Below are 18215 nucleotides of genomic sequence, written 5' to 3'. Positions count from 1 at the left end.
CATATTTTTGATGCTTTTCACTGACAGGCACAACTCAACAATCAGCTAAGTCTATTGCCATGAGTGCTGCCATAATTGAGGACTACTCGCCTGTGATTTGAAACAATCCACAGCAAAACAATTAAGAAGTTAATGATCCTCTGAGGCATTTGGAAAGTATTCAGACCCCGTCACTTTTTCCACATTTTGTTACTTTACAGCCTTAAAAAGGATTACATTAATTTGTGTTCCTCAATCTACACATAATACCAAAACAGGTTTTTAATAATCTTTGCAAATGTATTAAAAATAAAAATATCACATTTACATAAGCATTCAGACCCTTTACTCAGTACTTTGTTGAAGCACCATTGGCAGTGATTACAGCCGCAAGTCCTCCTGGATATGATGCTACGAGCTTGGCACACCTATATTTGGGGAGCTTCACCTATTCTTCTCTGCACATCCTCTCAAGCTCCGCCAGGTTGGATGGGGAGCGTTGCTGCACAGCTATTTTCAGGTCTCTCCAGAGATGTTCTATTGGGTTCAGTTCCGGGCTCTGGCTGGGCCACGCAAGGACATTCAGAGACTTGTCCCGAAGCCACTCCTGTGTTGTCCTGTTGGAAGGTGAACCTTGGCCCAGGTCTGAGGTCTTGAGCGCTCTGGAGCAGGTTTTCATCAAGGAGCTCTCTGTACTTTGCTCCGTTCATCTTTCCCTCGATTCTGACTAGTCTCCCAGTCCCTGCCGCTGAAAAACATCCCCACAGCATTATGCTGCCACCACGCTTCACCATAGGGATGGTGCCAGGTTTCCTCCAGACGTGAAACTTGGCATTCAGGCCAAAGAGTTCAATCTTGGTTTCATCAGACCAGAGAATCTTGTTTCTCATGGTCAGAGAGTCCTTTAGGTGCCTTTTGGCAAACTCCAAGCAGGCAGTCATGTGCCTTTTACTGAGGAGTGGCTTCCGTATGGCCACTCTACCAAAAAGGACTGATTGGTGGAGTGCTGCAGAGATGGTTGTCCTTCTGGAAGATTCTCCCATCTCCACAGAGGAACTCTGGAGCTCCTTCAGAGTGACCATCGGGTTCTTGGTCACCTCCCTGACCGAGGCCCTTCTCCCCCGATTGCTCAGTTTGGTCGGGTGGCAAACTCCAAACTTCTTTCATTTAAGAAGGATGGAGGCCACTGTGTTCTTAGGGATCTTCAATGCTGCAGACATTTTTTGGTGCCCTTCCCCAGATCTGTGCCTTGACACAATACTTTCTCGATACGTTCTCTACGGACAATTCCGTTGACCTCATGGCTTGGTTTTTGCTCTGACATGCACTGTCAACTGTGGGACCTTATAGACAGGAGTGTGCCTTTCCAAATCATGTCCAATCAATTGAATTTACCACAGGTGGACTCCAATCAAGTTGAAAAAACATCTCAAGGATGATCAATGGAAACAGAACGTACCTGAGCTCAATTTTGAAAGTCTCAAAGCAAAGGGTCTGAATACTTGTGTAAATAAGGTATCTGTTTATGTTTAATAAATTTGCACAAAAAAATCTAAAAACCTGTTTTTGCTTTGTCATTATGGGGTATTGTGTGTAGATTGAGGAGGAAAAATCTTGATTTAATCAATTTTAGAATAAGGCTGTAAAACAAATGAGGAAAAAGAAAAGGGGTCTGAATACTTTGCGAATCCACTGTATATAAATTTGGAAAATGTTTTCCAATTTACTTTAGGAACCGCCGCCTATGGTAGCTGACATTTAGAGCTTGAATAACCAAAATGATGTCTTAAATCTTTGTCAGGTATCAGGACTATAAAGCCATTACAACTGCCTGTTTTATAAACAGAGGCTACCACATGGATAGGCATGAATTAAAGTGCATTGTCGGGCGACACTGCATAGCCTAGGCTACTATTCTACTGAGGGATAAAAGGAGGACCGCAACTTTCTAAACCACCCACATATTACTGTAACTTTGACATCAATACAGTAATGTCAGTTTGCTCGAGCATGTGTGACCAACCGGGTATTGAACCCATGTCGTCTGCAAGACTACTTACTGTGTTATCCCACTGGTCTCAGTCAGTTGTGGGAAAAGTACTAAAATGTCATTCTTGAGTAAAAGTAAAGATACCTTAATAGAAAATGACTCAAGTACAAGTGACAGTCACCTAGTAAAATACTACTTGAGTAAAAGCCTAAAAGTATTTTGTTTTAAATATACTTAAGTATCAAAAGTAAATGGAATTGCTAAAATGAATTTAAATATCAAAAGTAAAAGTATAAACCATTTCAAATTCCTTATATTAAGCAAACCAGATGGCACTATTTGTTATACTTTTTTATTGACGGATAGCCAGGGGCACAACACTCAGACATAATTTACAAACGAAGCATTTGTGTTTAGTGAGTCCGCCAGATCAGAGGCAGTAGGGATGACCTTTTGATAAGTGTGTGAATTTGACAATTTCTCTGTCAAAATGTAACAAGTACTTTAGGGTGTCAGGGAAAATGTATGGAGTAAAAAGTACATTATTTTCCTTAGGAATGTAGTGAAGTAAAAGTAGGCAAAGAAATAGTAAAGTACAAAAAACAACTTACTTTAAAGTATTTTTACTTAAGTACTTTACACCACTGGTTTTAGTCGAGGTTTCGTTACTCATTGTGTGTATGATAATTCACCAAACCTACATTCCCCTGCTCTCTTTTGAAAAGACAACAGATGTGCTGATCAGTATCTCTCCCATTGAATATGTAGTTCATAGTACTCAAACCGGTCAAAAGGAGAGCCAGAGCAGTTTGGTCCTGGATTCTTTATTATGCAATAACCGTTCACTATTGCACAAATTATCTGTTTTGCATGTCTTTCTTCTTGCAAACTGCATTGTGATGTAGTTTGGGTATTGAAAACTGGTTTCGAAGATGAGTCGTTGTTGACTCATTAGTTCCATGACTGATGAGCATAACGTAACCGTTAGTGGTACAATGTATCCGATTCTTGTCAAAGTAAATGTTACTATCGCCTAATGCAAGTAAATTATTCTACGACTTTCTTTATGCATTCAAAATCAGTTGCAATGATGTAGATGCATATGCACGATCAAATTGGAGTAAAAGGAAAATAAGACCGATATTTTCAAGCAAACCAACTCAAACTTGTTGAATAGGTGCATTTCAAAAGGGTAAAGTTAGAAAAGTAAGACGAGTTAAAATTGTCAGACATTATCGACTTCCTGAACAATAAGATTTATCTGTATGCGCGTGAATGAGGAAAGCAGACTCACCACTCGCATTTTGAGACAAGGTGGAGACAGACGTCTGGCCCATTCTGTCTTCAATGGACCGCCAAACCAACAATCACGCGGTCCCTGATGAACTTTCACAATAAAATCATCGCCAAATCCTAAAGTTAATTTGACCTACTTCAGGGCAATTGTTGGGTTAAAACTCTTGAAAAAAAACTTCGCTGGGCCTGAAAACCACTGTTTAACCTCCCTCCGATTCAGCTCAAGCATGCCTGTCATTTCTTTATGCAGATTAGGATACTACCCGTCAGAGGTCGAGGGGAGGAATTCTCTACTGCCAGAGAGGAAGAGGCGAAGCGAGAGGGTTTACTCCGCCCAAAATCTGTCCACGAAAATAATTCCACGAAGTGAGGACTTTGTGTATGGAGGCCAATGAGAGTGTCGAATTTGGTTAAACAATATATACATTGCAAATTTGCTACGTGAGATTTATTTGATCGAATATAACTTTCGTAATGCTTAGGTTGTTACAAGTGTACTCATATAAGTGGACGCACGTGGCATTCCAGCAACTTTGAACACATATTTGATATCAGAGTTGTGTCCATTGTTAACACGCGACTCTGCCCTCTCATTGGCTATAATGTTCACACCTGATCTGGCGTCCTCCTGCCCTACTTCCGCCTTTGTGAACAACGACTCCCGTTGTTAGGGTGGAGACACGAGCATCTCGTCATTATAGCCACAATCTCTGCTATTCCGCTCCAATAGCCTACAACCACCTCGGTGCCTATAACAGATGTAAATAGTTGGATGTCATTTAATCAACACAGTATAGATATTTTTCAACCACACAGTGACACCATAATACAATTCCAGTGTTCAGATCTTCAAACTGATGGCAGTTTGAGGATTGCATAACAAGCAAACGATCTAAGATACAGGACTGTTTAGCTAGCACAGACTGGCGATATGGGCAAAATATAATATCACATAATTGAATTTTTTTTTTAAGGTAAGGTGGTATTTGATGTTATTTGATGTTTTTGAATAATACACGTTCTACATTTTCTTTGGGTAGTTGTGTCTAAGTGATTTCAATGGGTCTTTCTCCATTCTGATTGTTTTATACTGTTCAATTAAACTTCAACCAAAAATACTGACGACGATGAGACAGTCTACAGGGAGGAGGTCAGAGACCTGGCAGTTTGGTGCCAGGACAACAGCCTCTCCCTCAACGCCAGCAAGACAAAGGAGCTGATCGTGGACTACAGGGAACAGAGGGCCGAGCACACCCCCATTCACATCGACAGGGCTGTAGTGGAGCGCTGTAGTAGAGCGGGTTGAGAGCGGGTCAAGTTCCTCAGTGTCCACATTACTACAGACTTATCATGTTCCAAACACACCAATACAGTCGTGAAGAGAGGACGACAATGCCTCTTCCCTCTCAGGAGGCTGAAAAGGTTTGGCACGGGCCATCAGATCCTCAAAAAGTTATACAGCTGCACCATTGAGAGCATCTTGACTGGCTACATCATCGCTTGGTATGGCAACTGCTTGGCGTCCGACCGCAAGGCGCTACAGAGGGTAGTGCGTACAGCCCAGTACATCACTGGGGCTGAGCTCCATGCCATCCAGGACCTCTATACCAGGCGGTGTCAGAGGAATGCCCTAAAAAATTTCAATGACTCCAGCCACCCGTCATAGACTGTTCTCTCTGCTACCAGACGGCAAGTGGTAACGGAGCACCACATCTGGGACCAAAAGGCTCCTGAACAGCTTCTACCACCAAGCCATAGGACTGCTGAACAGTTAATCAAATGGCTACCCGGACTATTTGCATTGACCCCATTTCATATTTGATTTGTTTTGCACTGATATTCTTGCACTGGCTCTATGCACACTCACTGGACTCTACCCACACACTCACATATACTACACTGACACTTCAACACACACACACATACACACACTCACAAACTACATACACTCACACACACAATACACACACACACATGCATATCGACACCACTCACACACTTTCACACTCTTCACATACGCTGCTACTCTGTTTATTATCTATCCTCATTGCCTAGTGACTTTTACCCCTGCCTACATGTACACATTACATCAATTACCTCAACTACCTCGTACCCCTGCACATTGACTCGATACCGTTACTCCTTGTATATACTGTAGCCTCGTTATTGTTATTTTATTGTGTTAAGATTTCCTTTTTTTGCTAATCTTTTCTTAGGTAAGTAAGCATTCCTCAGTAAAGTCTACACCTGTTGTATTTGTCGCATGTGACAATATAACTTTTATTTTTTTTATCTTTAAAATCACTATAATCATGGTGTTTTTTTTGTTTTTTTTACTTAGCTAGTTTAAAATAAATATGAACTCAGCACAAATTTTAAAATAGGTCTTTGAAAACTGAATAGAAAGTTTGTTTATTAATGTATTTGGCCAATGGAAAGCTTAGATCTACATAAATCATCTTAAATTGTCGGAAAATCTGAAAATTGTGGTGGAAAATTATGTTTTATTAAGACAGTACACATATTTTCCCAGTTTTTTTTTCAGACGGTCCGCCATTAAAGGTAGTTGAGCAGGAAAATTATGCCTTTTCAGCCTGAATGGAGGATGCTTTATGTACTAGCCGGTTCACAGGGGACAGGAGTGTATTACCGGGAATGAACATCAATCTTAGAGATCTAGCGGCCACTATCGGCTGCCTAGGCTACTACCTGCACAACTTTATTATATATATTTTTCTTTTCTTTTTCCCACAACTTTCTTAGAGTGTAACAGCCATCCAAACAGTTCCTCTTTAGCTGTAGGCTATGGTTTCCTGAGAAGAAGAAAAAAGCCCTGAGTGAGCTGTATTGCCAGTGGGTGGGGACCACTCAGGAAGGCTCTCCAATTCCTGCCAAGAGCTGACGGAAACCAGCCCTCTCCTGCCTCCAGACCCTCTCTGAGCATTGTCTCATAGGCAGCTACATGGTGAACTTATCATAATCTATCTCCTCGTTCTCCCACCTCCCTCCTAGTCCATAGTGTATCTCCTAATGTTACAGCACGATCATTTGGAATTGGCAAAGCCAGCGCTGTACAATAAGCATATGCTGTTACTTTGGCCCTAAATGCTATGAGATCACCAGCCCTGATCGCACTCACACCATTTAAAAATACACCAAGATGGCTGACTCTATTTCCTTTCGAGGCAAGAGGCTCAACCCGTGTGTTGGAGTGAACTCCAGCTTTCGACAGCCCGTGGGCAATGCGATTCTTATGTCATAGAGTGCTCTGCAGGGGCTCAGCTGACACCTTGGCTGCATGACGTGTGTTAGCAGGAGATAAAATACCTTCACATACCAAAACATGGATATACTAAACAGTCCAGCACTGACACACACACTGACTACAACTTATACCTTAAGTAAGAGCATTGGCATTGTACAAATAGGGAAACTGTGAGTGTAGATAAAGTGAAATGTGCAAACTACTATATATAGAAGCTCAATTAAAGGACCAGGTAGTGTTGACATGTAGGAAAATTTGAATCATGATTAATGGCCAGAATGTATGTACACAATAGGGTCTATGGTGAGTTGATATACAGAGTAGCCTACTGAAAAGAGGCTGTAAAAATTAATTGGCCTTTGCAGAGACTGTTTGGTTTAGGTGCAAGCCTGCCATCTACTGTTTAATAAACAATGTTCTGTATACAAGGATTTATTGAAACTATACCATAAATCAAAATCAGACCTAAGAAAAGTGTTACCAAAATGTTCCACAGTACATGGAGAAAAATAACATTAGCCTTATAATATTGAACACAATCACGCCTCATATATTTCTACATCACTATAACACTGCTGATTCATTGTGGTCTGACGCTATGCAAATGTGGACAACCTGCCTCGTATGATACAACATACAAATTGTGTTTTGCATTGTAAAACACAGATTGAAGAACACAATTTACTGTTACGAACCCATAGGGGGCGCTCAATTGGCCCAGCGTCGTCTGGGTTAGGGGAGGGTTTGGCCGGGGTATGCAGTCATTGTAAAATAAGAATTTGTTCTTAACTGGCTTGCCTCGTTAAATAAAGGTTAAATAAATCAAATCAAATAAATATATATATGCTTATAATAATTACAGGTGTAGGATCTTCATTTGATCACTCTTGTTGCTGAGAATTTTTCTACACAGCAGGAAATTCAGATGAGCTTTGTGATTTACATATATTCTCTGAAAACTCGCACTGATACTAACACACAGTTATATTAACAGTATTGCAATTTTCATGTAGCGTCATTTTGGCCAGCTAATAGCCAAACCACCGATCAAGTAACATTATGGACTAAACGTTCAAATCCTGTTGCTGCAGAATTATTTTGCTGTGACACTACTGGTCAAATAAAGATCCAACATTTGTACTAAAGCAATACTAGTCAGCTTTAAGTAAAGTGTTACCAAACATTGCTCTAGAGATGAAAGCCTGCAGTGGCATAGGAAGGAAATCCCTGAGGACTATAACCAATGTGCAGTCTAAGTGCATATGAAAGGGAATTGATTTTTGATTGGCCAAGAGTATATTCTTTACTTATCAACCTCTCCACAAGAACCCAAATACAGCCCCATGAATCTATCAGTGCTAATACACTTATTCCCCAGCCAGCCCCACTACTTATTCAGTTCCTGAATGTATTGATAGGTATGTTGGGACAGCCTACTTTTACAAATCACTGGGTAAATACTAAGTTAAAAATAGTACAACATTTATATTGTTTCAATACTTGACAAGTAATTATGTATGGCCTAATTACTTTGCTATTCTAGTACCAATTTCTGCTCAGCATTATCATAATTATTCATTATGAAGAAGGCCCAGCAGTAGGAAGTGAAATAGCATAATGGATACTGACTGTATGTCTTTGTATTGTTACAGTCTACCTCACTCACTCAAGGATAAAAAAGGAACTGCACTGTAACAGGATGTCTGAGAAAATAGCTCAATGGGCACACAGCTCACCGACATGTGGAGGAAAAAGAGAAAGAGTCATACATTATTAAGCAGCAATCTCAGAAAAAATACAAGGTAATTATTGTTTAAGTGGTGCTTTTTAGTTCTTCCTCCTTTAGATTATTTATTTATTAACCTCAAATGTGGTACCAAAGGGAATGTGTTCCAAAGTGTTGTAAACTATCTTTTATATAACCTAGGCTCTATCTGTCTAAAATGACAGCAAAACCATGGTGAACATTTCTAACTATGTCATAACAAATTTGATACATTCAGTGCTCTGAATCGAGTTAGGTCCCATACTATATGACCTGTTCTGCATGAAGGATTGAGTGGAGCAGACAGGACCGTTTGCCCATACAGGTAATTGCTATTAGATCCAAAAAGCAAAGGCCTAGTTTCGCTATCAAGCACTGGGAAATAATTGGATGGTCGTTGAGTTTGTCAAATTGCTTATAGTCTAATCACACAGAGCTAAGTGTCAGTGAGTGCATTCAGATTACCGGCGGCAGTACAGTACACATTGAAGTGAATTTATGTGATGGACCCAGCTAATATTGGCTGTTATAGATGTTTTTAAGAAAGGAATTAAGTTATACCATTTCGGCATTCCATTCCATAGCTGGCAACAGTTAAAAGACAAAAATGAAAATGGCAAGCACGTACTCATACTTCCAATGGTAGAGACAGGATGGTAACTATGTTTTGCATGTGCAATTTGCACCATAGTTTGATTCAAAGTATGCTGCAACCTCAACCTTTCAGCACATACACAAATCAAAAGTGATTACATACAAATACTGTATATACCGGTATAAAAACTAACATTGACATATCAGAATGATCTACTTTATACACAGCATGATTAGATTTGATCTTCTCTACAAGCAAACTATTATTGAAACTGATACCAGTTACTTTGTTACTTTGTTTGGATGGCATGAATCTATCATTACGGGCCCACTTCACTTCCTACACCTAAATGTTGTAGATATACAAATCAATACATGGCATCCTGTCAGTAAGTAGATTATTTCCCCTGGTCTGGATGGCTCTTATTTTGAAATCTAGGCTGGTTAATAATAGCTCATTGCAGAGAGAATTGAGAGCATTATATTTCACAGTGCAGAGAAATTGGGGCTTAATGATCACGTACAGGTTCACTATGAGAGAGAGGAGAGCAACAACAGTCTCAGCCAGAGAGAGAGGTCTACACACCCATTGCTCATTCACAAAAAAAATAAACAATGTAGGACTGTTTGTTTATTGAAAAATCACCACCACTACCTGTAGCAAATGAGAAATCTGATCTTCCTCAATTAGAATCCAATTGTCTTTGTTCAGACGTTTCATGCTGCTAAGGTTATTGATGCTTAGTGTCATTAATTTTTACCATTATTACAGTTACTTTGGTCCCTTTCCAAGATTGAACCGTTACACTGCCACAATGAGTCCTGTTGTTTGGACCAAGACTGGTCTGTTGCTTCAAGGGCGTACGCTGTCACACTATACTAAAGTTCTTTCAATTAAAAGTTCAATTGAAAGTACAACATGAAACGAGACAAAATAGTCAAACATTTGTCAGAATGCATTCAATCATTAACCAATGGAAATAGTACAACATTTCCCACCATGGAGTACATCTATTTTGGGGTATGGTTGATTGTGACAGAATAAACTAACTTTCAGCATTAGTAATGGCACAGGGAAGTTGAGAAATCAGTTTTCACTCTTTGTTGAGTTTTGTGAAATAAACAAAGGAGTAAGCAGATCCTATCAATCACTTTAAATGACTTTAGCCTTGTCAAGCATTGGGGTTTTCTACATTAAGATGACATTGCTGATTCACTGTGGTCTGAGGCGATGCAAATGTGGACAACCTGCCTCGTATGATACAGAATACATATTATGTTTTGCATTGTAAGACAAATATTGAAGAGCACAATCTACTGTTAAGAATCCACCTGGACCATATGAAATCATGGGTAAAGAAATATACAAAGCTATAACAGACACACACAAAGTCATGCAGAATGGCTTTGTATCGCATCTTTGTATACATTACATCATTGTTTGTTACTACTGTAGTATTATCATAGTGGCAGTTGATATATTTCTGTGTGGGCAATCTATGTACTTAGTCCTCCTTGTCAGTCCACTTTCTCCAATACAAGTTGTATTTGAACAGGAGTTATGGCATGAGTTAATAGACTCGGCTAAATGTTATGACATTCACAGTGTGGCAAACGTAATTAAACATATAAAATGACATCAACTAAATATAGACTGACCGTAATGCACTACTAAAGACTAAGTCATCATACCCTGTCACTAGATATGACTATATGATAAGTTATGTGATGATGATACATGTAATATTATTAAATGTAATCTCTCAAAGTGATAAGGCTGTCTGTTTTGTCGTTATTTAATCAAATAACTACAACACAAACCAGGTTTTGAAACAATTTAGGCAAAAACGAAGTAATTTAAACAACTGTAAACCAACAACCAACAACCATCACATTACAGGCAAGGGTCTATTTGCCTGGCTGTGTTCCCTGAACAGCTGATCTGAATACACAGAGGGAAACTCATAAAGGTCCTTTTCAATAGGCTTGCACAGTAGGGTACTTAGCAATCACAGCTGGCTCTAGGTGACTCTCTACATGCACAGTCCAGGGGCAATTTTGCCAACAGAGAACATTAGAGAGCTCCTACTATCAACTACTGTACAGTACACACACACAGTAACTTTGACAACAAGCACAAAGACAAGAAACTCTCTCACACCCACAGACACACTCAAATAGACACAATAACATAGACACACACACAGAGACAGAGTAAAGGGCACTCACGAGCATGTTCCATGACTGGAAGAGGAGAAAGCGATCACCCTTGTAAGCAGATCCTTTCTTTTCCTCGTCTCTCTCGCTCTCTCTCGTGCAGGGAGATTTCTCTCTCTCTCTCTTTCTCGTGCAGGGAGATGGCTCTCTCTCTCTCTCTCTCTCTCTCTCTCTCTCTCTCTCTCTCTCTCTCTCTCTCTCTCTCTCTCTCTCTCTCGTGCAGGGAGATGGCTCTCTCTCTCTCTCTCTCTCTCTCTCTCTCTCTCTCTCTCTCTCTCTCTCTCTCTCTCTCTCTCTCTCTCTCTCGTGCAGGGAGATGTCTCTCTCTCTCTCTCTTGTGCAGGGAGATAGCTCTCTGACATTCGTTCCTCGCTGCCTGCCTCTCTGCAGTGGACCTGACCATGAAGCAGCCCAGGGAGCACAGGGGGATGACACAACAACCATTACCTCCATTAGTAGGGCCTGATTGAGCCAGTCTGGAACCTTCCTGTCCACTGGGGCTTTTAGCTGCAGCCTGAGGCCACGGGAAGAGAGAAATATAGAGGGAAGGAGAGAGAAAGGGGGAGGATGGGAGGGAGCTCTGCAACCTTCATTAAAGCCAGACTAATTCCATTCCTGCTATTCACCTACATTTTTAGATGATCTCTGCACCCCAGACTCCATGTGTCAATACCCATCACAATCATCAGAGAAAAAATAGGAAAGTTATGTGAGGATGCTTGATGGTTGAAGTCGGTGAACAAGTGGGTTTGAGGGATCCAATCTCCACTGTGTGAAAAATCTCAGATTTTTTTTTGACGCTCAGTGCTAAAATTGGACATTGTTCTAAAAGGAATGAGTCATACTTGACAAGATAACGACTGCAAGTACTGCCACTTATGTATTCCACTCACAACCTGTCTTGTCTCCCAGGAACCAACACCTGGTAATGTAATAGCTGAAGAACCATGTTTTTTTTTTATTAAAATTTTACCTTTATTTAACTTGGCAAGTCAGTTAAGAACAAATTCTTATTTTCAATGACGGCCTAGGAACGGTGGGTTAACTGCCTTGTTCAGGGGCAGAACGACAGATTTTTACCTTGTCAGCTCGGGGATTCGATTTTGCAACCTTTAAGTTACAAGTCTAACGCTCTAACCACTAGGCTACCTGACGCCCCAGGGAACTCTGCAACCTTCATTAAAGCCAGACATTAAAGCCAGGGTTGACATGAGAAGAGGCCTCAAAGGCTTCAAAGAGTTTCCAAGTCCTTGGCCCTTTATTGCCCCTGACCAGCTTGATGCCCTTTATTGCCCCTGACCAGCTTGATGCCCTTTACTGCCCCTGACCAGCTTGATGCCCTTTATTGCCCCTGACCAGCTTGATGCCCTTTATTGCCCCTGATCAGCTTGATGCCCTTTATTGCCCCTGACCAGCTTGATGCCTAATTTAGGACATTGTGTAAATTATACACACTGAAAATAAACCCCAACAAGGTGCCAACTTGTGCCCTGCTAATACTCCCATCCCTAATGGTGCTACAACTGAACCGTATTACTGAAATAGCTGCATATTCTCAATGTCAAAGTCCATGTTAAATTTCCAGCAGTGTTTCAACAAAAGGTAATTGAATGTATTTAATCATTATTGTGTGAACAGCATTATTACAAGTTACATCATTGCAACATGGTGGCAATATCCTCCATGTCCTGTTGGTCTTCCAGAAACAAATGACCTAAAGTATGACATTAACTGAGCTGAGTTACTGTTTGACAATTGGGTCAGCTCATGTGGGAGGAAATTGTATGGCAGTCCTGTACGTATTTTTGACAGTGACAGCGGAAACAACTTTGTATTCGAGGCTCTTTAAGCAATGATTAACACAGTGAGCCACTGACGTGGCACAGTCAGGTTGTTGTATAACTTTAAGTCACACTGTCGGAACTTATAAACCATGGTCATGGAACAAAGTATGATATGTGGCAGCAGCATAGATGCAGATATTCAGAACTATTTTGTAACTTGACCCATGAGGATGAGTCATTATTATATCTGTAAAGACAGCAAAACTAAATAAACCTTTTATAAGCAATTGAAAAACATAAGGCTTTCTCCACTCCCCACCAGGTGTCTCCCAACTCCCCCCATTTTCCCCTGTGTACTTACTATATCTGCGTTTTCTGTTGATCTGCTGCTAGTTCGTCTTATCTTGTCAAGTCTTACCAGCGTGTTCTCCCGTTTTCCAGCATCTCTAGTTTCTGTTTTCTAGTCCCCCAGGTTCTGACCATTCTGCCTGCCCTGACCCTGAGCCTGCCTGCCGTTCTGTCTCTGTTTGACGCTGTCTTGGATTACCGACCTCTGACTGCCCTGGACCTGAGCCTGCCTGCCGTTCTATCTCTTATTGACGCTGTCTTGGAATACCGACCTCTGCCTGCCCTAGACCTGACATTTGCCTGCCCCCTGTTTTGTAATAAACATCTGAGATCCGAACTGTCTGCCTCCTGTGTCTGCATCTGGGTCTCATCCTGAGTCGTGTTAGTACAAACGGGCTATGACTGACACAGCAGACTCGGACCAGTTCCACAACTCTGTCTCCTCCCAAGGAGCCAACATTGGAAGACACTAGGAGTTACTTCAAAATCTTATGGAAGGATTTCAGACCCTGGCAGAAAGCCATGACCGCACTTTCAATACATTGCTAGAGCAATTCCGCGGATTGTCTATTAGGCAGCCAGCCACAACAGTAACCTCCCAGCCTCTCAGTAACTATCCCCAGCCCACCCCGGCTTCCCGAGAACACTGCTTACCTCCTCCAGAGTGCTACGCTGGAGATTCAGGAACCTATCTGGCATTTCTCTCCGAGTGCTCCCTCATCTTCGAGCTGCAGCCCTCTTCTGTTCCCTAGGCCCGCTCGAAGATAGCGTAACTTATAACACTGATGCCCGGGAGGACTCTCGCCTAGGCTAAGGCACTGTGGGAGCAGTGTGGGAGCACCGTGTGCTTTAGTCTGGGGGAGTTCATGGCGGAGATAAAAAAGGTGTTATATTCTCCATTGTCCGGGACAGAGGCTGCTGGGAAGCTACTCTTACTACGTCAAGACTCCCGTAGTGTGGCAGACTATGCATTTGATTTTTCGCATGTTGGCCGCCGAGAGTGCCTGGAACCCGGAATCCCTGTTCGACACATTCCTTCATGTATTATCGGAGGAGGTTAAAGACGAGCTCGCAGCCTGGGAGCTGCCCATGGATCTTGACTCTCTCATCGCCTTGACCATATGAATCGATGGGCGGTTACGGGAATGTAGGAGGGAGAGGACGTCTGTTCCCAGTCACACTCACTCGTCCAAGGATCCCACCTCGCCTCTGAGGAATCCCGGAAGTTCCCAGTGTCTACATTACCATGGGAATCCGAGTTCACCCGGGAATCACGAGGTCTGCCGACTCGCCTCCTCTGGAGCCTATGCAACTTGGCAGAGCTAGATTGTCTCCTGCAAACGTTTACGCAAACTGAACACCAAGAGCTGTCTGTATTGTGGTTCTACCTGTTCATTAAAAGACCAGGCTCATCAGTAGGTACGAGTACACTGGTGGGCCATATAGCGAATTTCCAATCTCCCTGTGCTCGTACCCCTCGTACCCCTCTCCATGCCTGCGGGGATGACCGGTCAAAATCTCTCTGGGTACTCATAGACTCTGGGGCCGACGAGAGTTTTATGGACATTACCCTGGTGTCAGAGCTGGGAACCCCCACTCAACCCCTCTCCATTCCCATGGACATCAGAGCGCTAGATGGGTGCTCTATTGGCAGAGTCACCTACAATATGGTTCCTATCAAACTGCGAGTGTCAGGTAACCACAGTTAGTCAATGAAATTTCTGCTCATCAAATCTCCTTAGGTTCCTGTGGTTTTGGGGTTTTCATGGCTCCAGAGGCACAGTCCCCTTATTGACTGGACTGTTGGTTCTATCAAGGGTTGGAGCCCGTTCTGCCACGCTCATTGCCTGAAGTCAGTCTGCACCGGGACGTCTTCCTGTGGGCTTTGGAAAAGCCTCAAACCTTTCTGCCGTTCCCGCTGAGTACCAGGACCTCCTGGAAGTTTTCAACAAGGCCCGTTCCACATCGCTCCCTCCGCATCAGCCCTATGACTGCGTTATTGACCTTCTCCCGGGCACTACACCAGCTCGGGGGTAGCTTTATTCCCTGTTGGATCCAGAGACCAAGGCGACGGAAAGGTAAATTGAGGACTCCCTGGCTGCAGGTGTATCCGTCCTTCTGCCTCCCCTTCCGGCGCAGGGTCCTTCTTTGTGGAGAAGAAGGACAGAACCTTGCGCCCATGTATCGACTACCGGGGTCTTAATGACATCATAGTTAGTGAACTGTTACCCATTACCACTCATTGCCTCGGCTTTCGAGCCTCTCCAGGGGGCTACTATCTTCTCTAAGTTGGACCTTAGGAACGCCTACCATCTGGTGCGGAAACGGGAAGGAGACAAGTGGAAGACAACCTTTAACACGGCTAGCGGGCACTACGAATACCTTGTGATGCCATTCGAACTGACGAACGCTCCTGCAGTGTTCCAGGTCCTGATAAACGATGTTCCCTGTGACATGTTGAACCGGTTTGTGTTCGTCTACCTCGATGACATCTATGTCTTTACCCGCTCAGCTCAAGAACATGTCCTCCTCCCTTCCTGAGGTTTGCTAATTTCTACCGCTGTTTCATCTGGGGTTACAGCATCCTGGCTTCCCCCCTTTCAGCACTCACCTCTCCCAAGGTCTAGTTCACGTGGTCTCCACTGACCGGGTGTTCTCAGACCTCAAGCATCGGTTCACTACAGCTCCCATCTTAATCCATCTAGATCCATCCCGTCAGTTCGTGGTGGATTCTCGACGCATGGGACGTCGGAGTGGCATGCGCTCTCATGCATCTATAGCCCCACTGCTACACCATCCTCCCCACCTCTTTTCTAGCAGCTGCATTCATCTGGGGTATTGAGAACCAGGTCCGTGAGGCGCAGCGTTCCCAGGGAGGGGGGGGGGGGGGGGGGGGGGGGGCTAACCGGATGTTTGTTCCGGACTCTGCCCGTTGCCCTGTCCTGGAATGGGCTCATTCCTCTAGACTTGCTTGCCATCCTGGCTTCCATTAGGAAGTGTGCTCAGAATGAGCCTGGTCTCATATATCCCTGGACTTTGTCACTGGTCTCCCTCCATCAGATGGCAACACCACTATCTTTATGGTGGTGGATAGGTTTTTCAAAGCCGCCCATTTCATTCCCCTTCCCAAGTTACCCTCCAGCCAAGGAGACAGCCCAGCTCATGGTGCAGCACGTCTTCTATGGACTTCTGGTGGACATGGTCTCCGATCGTGGTCCTTAGTTCTCGTCCCGGTTCTGGAAGGCGTTCTACACCGTTATTGGGTCGATGGCGAGCCTGTCCACCGGTTTTCACCCCCAGTCCAACGGCCAGTTGGAGCAAGCCAATCAGGACCTGGAGACGGCTCTTCGTTGCCTCGTCTCCGCCAACCCCACCACCTGGAGCCAGCAACTTGTGTGGGTGGAATACGCCCACAACACTCTTCCCTGCTCGGCCACTGGTCTCTCACTTTTCGAGTGTTCCATGGGATATCAGCCCCCGCTCTTCCCTGAGCAAGAGGAAGAGGTCAGCATATCCTTGGCCCAGATGTTCATCCGCCGCTGTCGTCTTACCTGTCAGAGAGCCCGGTCCGCCACCGGACCCCCGCTCCCCGCTATCGTCTCGGGCAGAGAGTATGGCTGTCCACTCGGGATCTGCCCCTCCGGGTTGAGTCCTGTGAACTTTCCCCCAGTTTTATCGGCCCTTTCCCCATCTCTAATATTCTTAGCCCCTCTGCTGTTCGTCTTCTGTTGCCCCTGCACCCTCCGTATACATCCCACTTTTCATGTGTCTAGGATCAAACCTCTGTCTCACAGCCCTTTGTCTCCTGTTTCCCCCATTATCCCCTGTGTACTTATACCTGCGGTTTTCTGTTGGTCTGTTGCCAGTTCGTCTTGTCAAGTCTTACCAGCGTGTTCTCCCATTTTCCAGTATCTCTAGTTTCTGTTTTCTAGTCCTCCTGGTTCTGACCATTCTGCTTGCCCTGACCCTGAGCCTGCCTGCCATTCTGTCCCTTATTGACATTGTCTTGGATTACCGACCTCTGCCTGCCCTGGACCTGCCATTTGCCTGCCCCCTGTTTTGTAATAAACAACTGAGATTCGAACGGTCTGCCTTCTGTGTCTGCATCTGTGTCTTATCCTAAAACATGTTAATAAGACCCAGCTTACAAATCTACCCTTTGTGTGTTTAATGATGACACCCACGCACACTTTGTGGCCCTGTGACATGGCATCGCCGTCTCACAGGGCCACAATTTTGCATTCAAGAGAGCTCTTTACACTTGGAAACTTGAGCAAGGAAGATGTTCGAGACATTTTCCCTGCCTCCCCCACAGGCTAGTGGGGGTAAAGCCAGGAATAGATGTCTGTTCATGTCGCTGCCTGAGGGACAGGCTCAAGAAGACTAATTTACTGTAACGTTATGCCAGCAGACTGAACACTTCACAATGGCAGGCCCTTGAAAACAGATTGAACTCCGATAAGTTGTCTAACAGTGACTCTCTGGCACAACTGTAAACCACTTCACAAAGAGATATTGAAGTTGTAACTTCAATGAGTTGGGTGAAAATACTTGTCCTACTTTATCCCAGAAGCTTCACTCTATGCGTGTCGGTCACAACTCAAGATGAGGATATGACTCGAAAACAATGACAATAAAACAGGAATGTAGTGGAAAAACTTGATCTGGACATAAATATCTGCTCTCAAATTAGACCAGGGCCTCCCGGGTGGCGCAGCTAGCGCTGCGATGCAGTGCCCTAGACCACTGCGCCACCCAGAGTCTCTGGGTTCGCGCCCAGGCTCTGTCGCAGCCGGCCGCGACCGGGAGGTCCGTGGGGCGACGCACAATTGGCCTAGCGTCGTCCGGGTTAGGGAGGGTTTGGCCGGTAGGGATATCCTTGTCTCATCGCACTCCAGCAACTCCTGTGGCGGGCCGGGCGCAGTGCGCGCTAACCGAGGGGGCCAGGTGCGCGGTGTTTCCTCCGACACATTGGTG

At 43.9% G+C, this 18215-nt stretch overlaps 1 protein-coding gene across 2 annotated transcripts in view; it reads right to left on the bottom strand.

The window, feature by feature from the left end:
* Positions 1 to 11247, bottom strand: part of phactr2 (phosphatase and actin regulator 2) — a 59251-nt gene extending 48004 nt beyond the window's left edge. Inside the window, exon 1 of one of the 2 annotated variants that reach the window (XM_038975269.1) lies at positions 11119 to 11247. In XM_038975269.1, the coding sequence (XP_038831197.1) occupies positions 11119 to 11131 (13 nt within the window). In that variant the 5' untranslated portion in view covers positions 11132 to 11247. Of the gene's footprint in view, positions 1 to 3263; positions 3501 to 11118 lie in introns of those variants that run through there. The other variant, XM_038975268.1, reaches the window with a different exon arrangement.
* Between the last annotated feature and the right edge of the window lie 6968 nt (positions 11248 to 18215).

This window comes from Salvelinus namaycush, chromosome 35 (assembly GCF_016432855.1).
Source record: "Salvelinus namaycush isolate Seneca chromosome 35, SaNama_1.0, whole genome shotgun sequence".
NCBI lineage: Eukaryota > Metazoa > Chordata > Actinopteri > Salmoniformes > Salmonidae > Salvelinus > Salvelinus namaycush.
The sequence above is the reverse complement of the archived record's forward strand: the minus strand, read 5'-3'. Positions and strand labels throughout refer to the sequence as shown.